At 52.0% G+C, this 4,137-nt stretch overlaps 1 protein-coding gene across 1 annotated transcript; it reads right to left on the reverse strand.

Moving 5' to 3' along the window:
* Positions 1–442: 442 nt before the first annotated feature.
* On the reverse strand, positions 443–3,805 carry Tff1 (trefoil factor 1). Its single transcript, XM_052743866.1, has 3 exons — positions 3,730–3,805; positions 1,366–1,521; positions 443–644 (listed from the first exon to the last, which is right to left on the reverse strand). Exons 1-3 carry the CDS (start codon positions 3,803–3,805, stop codon positions 628–630), a joined length of 249 nt encoding a protein of 82 aa, XP_052599826.1. The 3' UTR covers positions 443–627.
* Between the last annotated feature and the right edge of the window lie 332 nt (positions 3,806–4,137).

Below are 4,137 nucleotides of genomic sequence, written 5' to 3' on the forward strand. Positions count from 1 at the left end.
CAGTGGGACCATATTAAATGGACCCCTTCCTTCTGCTTTTCATTGTTGTGTCTTTAATGGTCTTCCCGAGGACCAGAGGCTGATCCTGGTTTGTTAGAATTCACAGTAACTCTAGAGACATTGGAAGATGGGTCTCAGCTCTTGGTCAGTCCCTCCTGCCTTGGATGTCATGGAGCACTTGTGCTGGAAGCCTGTGAGGTCCCTCATCATGACCCTGAGACCTCTGTCCTGGGTCTCAACACCAACGACAGGCAACAACACTGCATTGGCTGCAGGATGTGTCTCACGTACTTCATCCTCCCAGCTGCCCACCCCTGCCTCCCCTACACAGTTCCAGCTAAGGGCTGATCCATGACAAGGAGTTAGTACCCAAAATATTGCATGTGACTATCAAAGAGAGGAAAATGGCTTGTGGTTTTTTAAAAGAATGAACAACACAGAATAGCATTCATCTCTTTTAATTCTCAGGCCGAATTTGTGTTCTAAAAGTCAGAGAGGTTGAACTGTGACATCAGGCCAGATCCAGCCACAGAACAGGCGTATATGCAGTGGGTGGGCCAGATGGCTCTGGTGCCCAGGTGGGGTGGTGGCGCCAAGTCTCGATGTAACCGACTCTCTCGGGGGACTCTAGAAGGGACAGTCCTCTACAGGGAGAAGAGACAGCAAAAGGTCCTCATGAGTGTCGTCTTTCTCTTTAAACAACTGTAGGAAGCTTTGACTCAAAGTGCTGATAGGAAAACTCTTCGTCAAACACGAACTGTCAGGACTGGGGAAATGGCTCAGCTGGCAAAGTGCTCACCTGGCAAGCAAGAGGACCTGAGTTCGATCCCCAGCCCCACACAAGAAGTTGCACTGTGGGAAATGCTTATAATCCCAGTACTGAGGGGATGGAGACAGGAGGGTCCCTGAGGCTTGCTGGCCAGCCTATCTACTCATCCCAGGAAGAGACCCGTCTCAGGAGAGAAGGTGGATGGCTCCTGAGTAATGACGCATGAGGTTGGCCTCCACACACATGCATGCCCATGTGCGCATGCACACAACCACTTACACAAATGCACACAGAGAAGCTGTCCTGGCATTTTCTTGCCATCCCCGCCCCTCCTGCTCCAGCCAGCGTTCCCAAGGATGTTGCTTGGATTCAGACTTGACAAATGGCCAAGTAACAGTGGGCCCCTCCCTTGCCAGACTTTCAGGCCTGACCTTTCACCCCTAGACCTGGATTCAGCCATGTCACGAGCATCCAGGGCCCGCCAGACAGGCAAAGACCTACCTACCAGTGACCCTGACTGGCCCCACAGTCTCGTAGAGTTCTCCCTACTGACTAACTAAATCCTCACCCCGTACTGTGTTGAGAAGTGACTATACCTTCCGGAGGGCTTTCGATGGCCAGAGGCTGGAAGCACCATGGGAAGCCCCGGACAGTGTCATCGAAACAGCAACCTTTTTGCTTGCACTGCTCGGCAGTAACACCGGGGAAGCCGCAGTTTACCCTTTCCTGGGGGGTCATGGTACATGTTTTTACTGTGAAGACAAAAGTAGAGGAAGGTCATGGGCTACATTCCTGAAGTTGTCCACGCTCTCTAGGCAGCTTCCTTCTCCTTCTCCTTCCCCGAGGAAACAGGACACTGCCTGCTGGGAGCCAGGTTTGAATATGCAAAGGGACACAGGCCTCATTTGCAGATGTAGGAAGACCGATACATGGGGGTGGGGGTGGGGAGGACAGTTCCAGGGCCCAGGCTTGCACAGCCGCACCTGCTAGTTGAAAGATAGATGTACTGTTCTCTTGTTAACCTCTGCAGTTGGTCAGTGAACTGTACTCGCCTGATAAATACTTACTGAGCAGTATGCATTCTGGCTACATGTAGAAACTGGCTTGGCAAAAGCCAGACATTGTGCCCAGTGACAGAATACAGAGATGAAAACAGAGGTCTTGCCATTCCCTTCCTTTTGTGCCAAGAAGCTGGTGAGCATTCCCAAAAATGTAGCTTTGCTTCAGATTTGATGAACAGCCAAGTAAAAGAGGATCCCTTGCCAGATTTTCAGGTCCAACCCTCCAGCCCTAGACCTGGATTCAGAGGCTAACACACTCATGGAGGATGTGAGCCACACAGAGCAATCATCCCAGTGTGCGGAGGATAAGCATGGGTGTGGTAGTAGCGCTCATGGCAGGTGGAGGGTCATAAGACTGAATGAAGCAGAGATGGCATCTCATTAGAGGAGGCTGAGTGGGTGACAATAAGTGTCCCAAGCAGATGTCAGAGTCCAGAGGCCTGGGTGTGCATCGGGGCCTGCTCCCAGGGCTGTTTTTCTTGTGTGGGGATCTATTGAAACATTCTTGAGGAACTGGCTCTATCTTTCAGGATAAGATCAGGACCTGCTATCCACTTGCTGGTGGCCTCTGGGGGCCACCTGTCTCCAAACTTTGGTTCTATTATAAAGCTAAGGTGACCACTGGCTACCCAACGGGATAGTCAGGGGTCACAAGTCCTTAAGCCATTGAGAATCAGCAGCCAGGAGAGGGAGGGGTGTTTCGGCTCTCCTGTGGCCTCCAATTCCCTTTCCCAGTGGGATTTAAAGATCTCTGTCCTGCTCACACATTTGTGGCCAATGAGGGAATCATTGAAAGCGAATTCCCTTCAGGATCGGCACAGGCAGCCACTATATTCTATAGGATATATCTTTATACATCTACAGATATATCTCTATGGAAACAGGGTCAAGGACACCATGACCCAGAAACAGGTGCTGAGCCCTGGTCCAGGAAATGGAGCAGATGAAAGCAGGGAGACTGCATGATGGATGGAACTGGGGTGGGGCGAGGGGCTGGAGAGAGCACAGAACAGCAGAGGGAGGCACCTTGCTCTCTTCACCATCTACTCCAAGGCCATTTCTCTCTCAGGCTCACCCCCCATCCCCGACTGGCTCCTTGTTCCCAGCCACGGGCTGATGCAGTAACATGGTACTTCCTCCTCCCTGCTCTCCCAACTACTTGCTCCCACTCAAGGGGCATAGAAGGTGCTGGAAGGTAAGCAGAGAGCCCTTAACTCTTCTCTCACGCTCATAGAAATCCTTGACTTGGAAACTTTCCTGTTCCCTCTTCCTTAACGCTGTGTCTAAGAATCAAGCTCGTCACAGCCAGGCTCGCACACGGCCACTGTCACACTGTCGCATGCCTGTTGTTGATGCCCACGGGGCAAACACTGTTCCCATTCTAAAGGCAAAGCAGCTGAGACAAGGTCACGGGTCACAAGGCCCTCCACCCCCAGGACGGATGATACAGGGCTAATAGGAGGGGTTGGATCCCAGAGCGGGGTGCATCCTAGGGATCCAGGGGCTCAGGATATGGATGAATCTCTTGAAGGTCCAATCACAAGTACTTGGGCAGGGCTGCCTGCCAGGGAGAGGCTGGCAGGGGCACGTGGGCCTTGCTCTAAACCACCAAATGTTGCATTTTGACTTGAAGCTCTAAGAACAGTGCGATATTGACATCAACCAGGGAAGAGGGAGCCCAGCTGTGAAGCTCCATTCTCCCTGCACTCTCACAGGTCCCCGGACTCCACCCCACTGCGCCAGACTTTCTTGCTTTTGTGATCTTGTAAACTGGGTAATGGCCTTCAAGGACCCAGACCAGCGGCTGCATAGTGGAAGGCTGAAAATAACAGGTCACAATAGTCTCTGGGCCTGATGTCTATGGCTGTGACCAGCAGGAAACAAGGGGGTTCGTCTTACCTGCCTGGTCCTGGGCGAGGCTGCTGAGGGCCAGCATGAGGACCATAGCGAAGACACAGATCACCTTGTGCTCCATGGCAGCTTCACAGGAAGACCACGAGTGACAGATGAGCCTCTACTCAAGTTCTTAGCTTTATACCGCTGGCCTATTTGCCTAGAGTGAGATATCATTTACCAAAGGAGGGTCCACGCTGAGTAAGATTACAAAGTGTTTCTGAGACACAGTCACGGGCTGAAAGTACTGATACAGGAAGGCTAGTCCCTCTCATAAGATACACTGGGTAGCCAGTGTATCACCCCTGACATGGCCCTGATCCAGAAAGCCCTCCTGCTAGGCTAACACTGCTTTCTCAGCCAGAGCTGATTCATAGCAAGAGACCACAGGAAGTGCCTGTCTCAACAACGCCC

The sequence above is a fragment of the Peromyscus californicus genome, unplaced genomic scaffold (genome assembly GCF_007827085.1).
Source record: "Peromyscus californicus insignis strain IS unplaced genomic scaffold, ASM782708v3 Scaffold_19__1_contigs__length_69161282, whole genome shotgun sequence".
Lineage (NCBI taxonomy): Eukaryota > Metazoa > Chordata > Mammalia > Rodentia > Cricetidae > Peromyscus > Peromyscus californicus.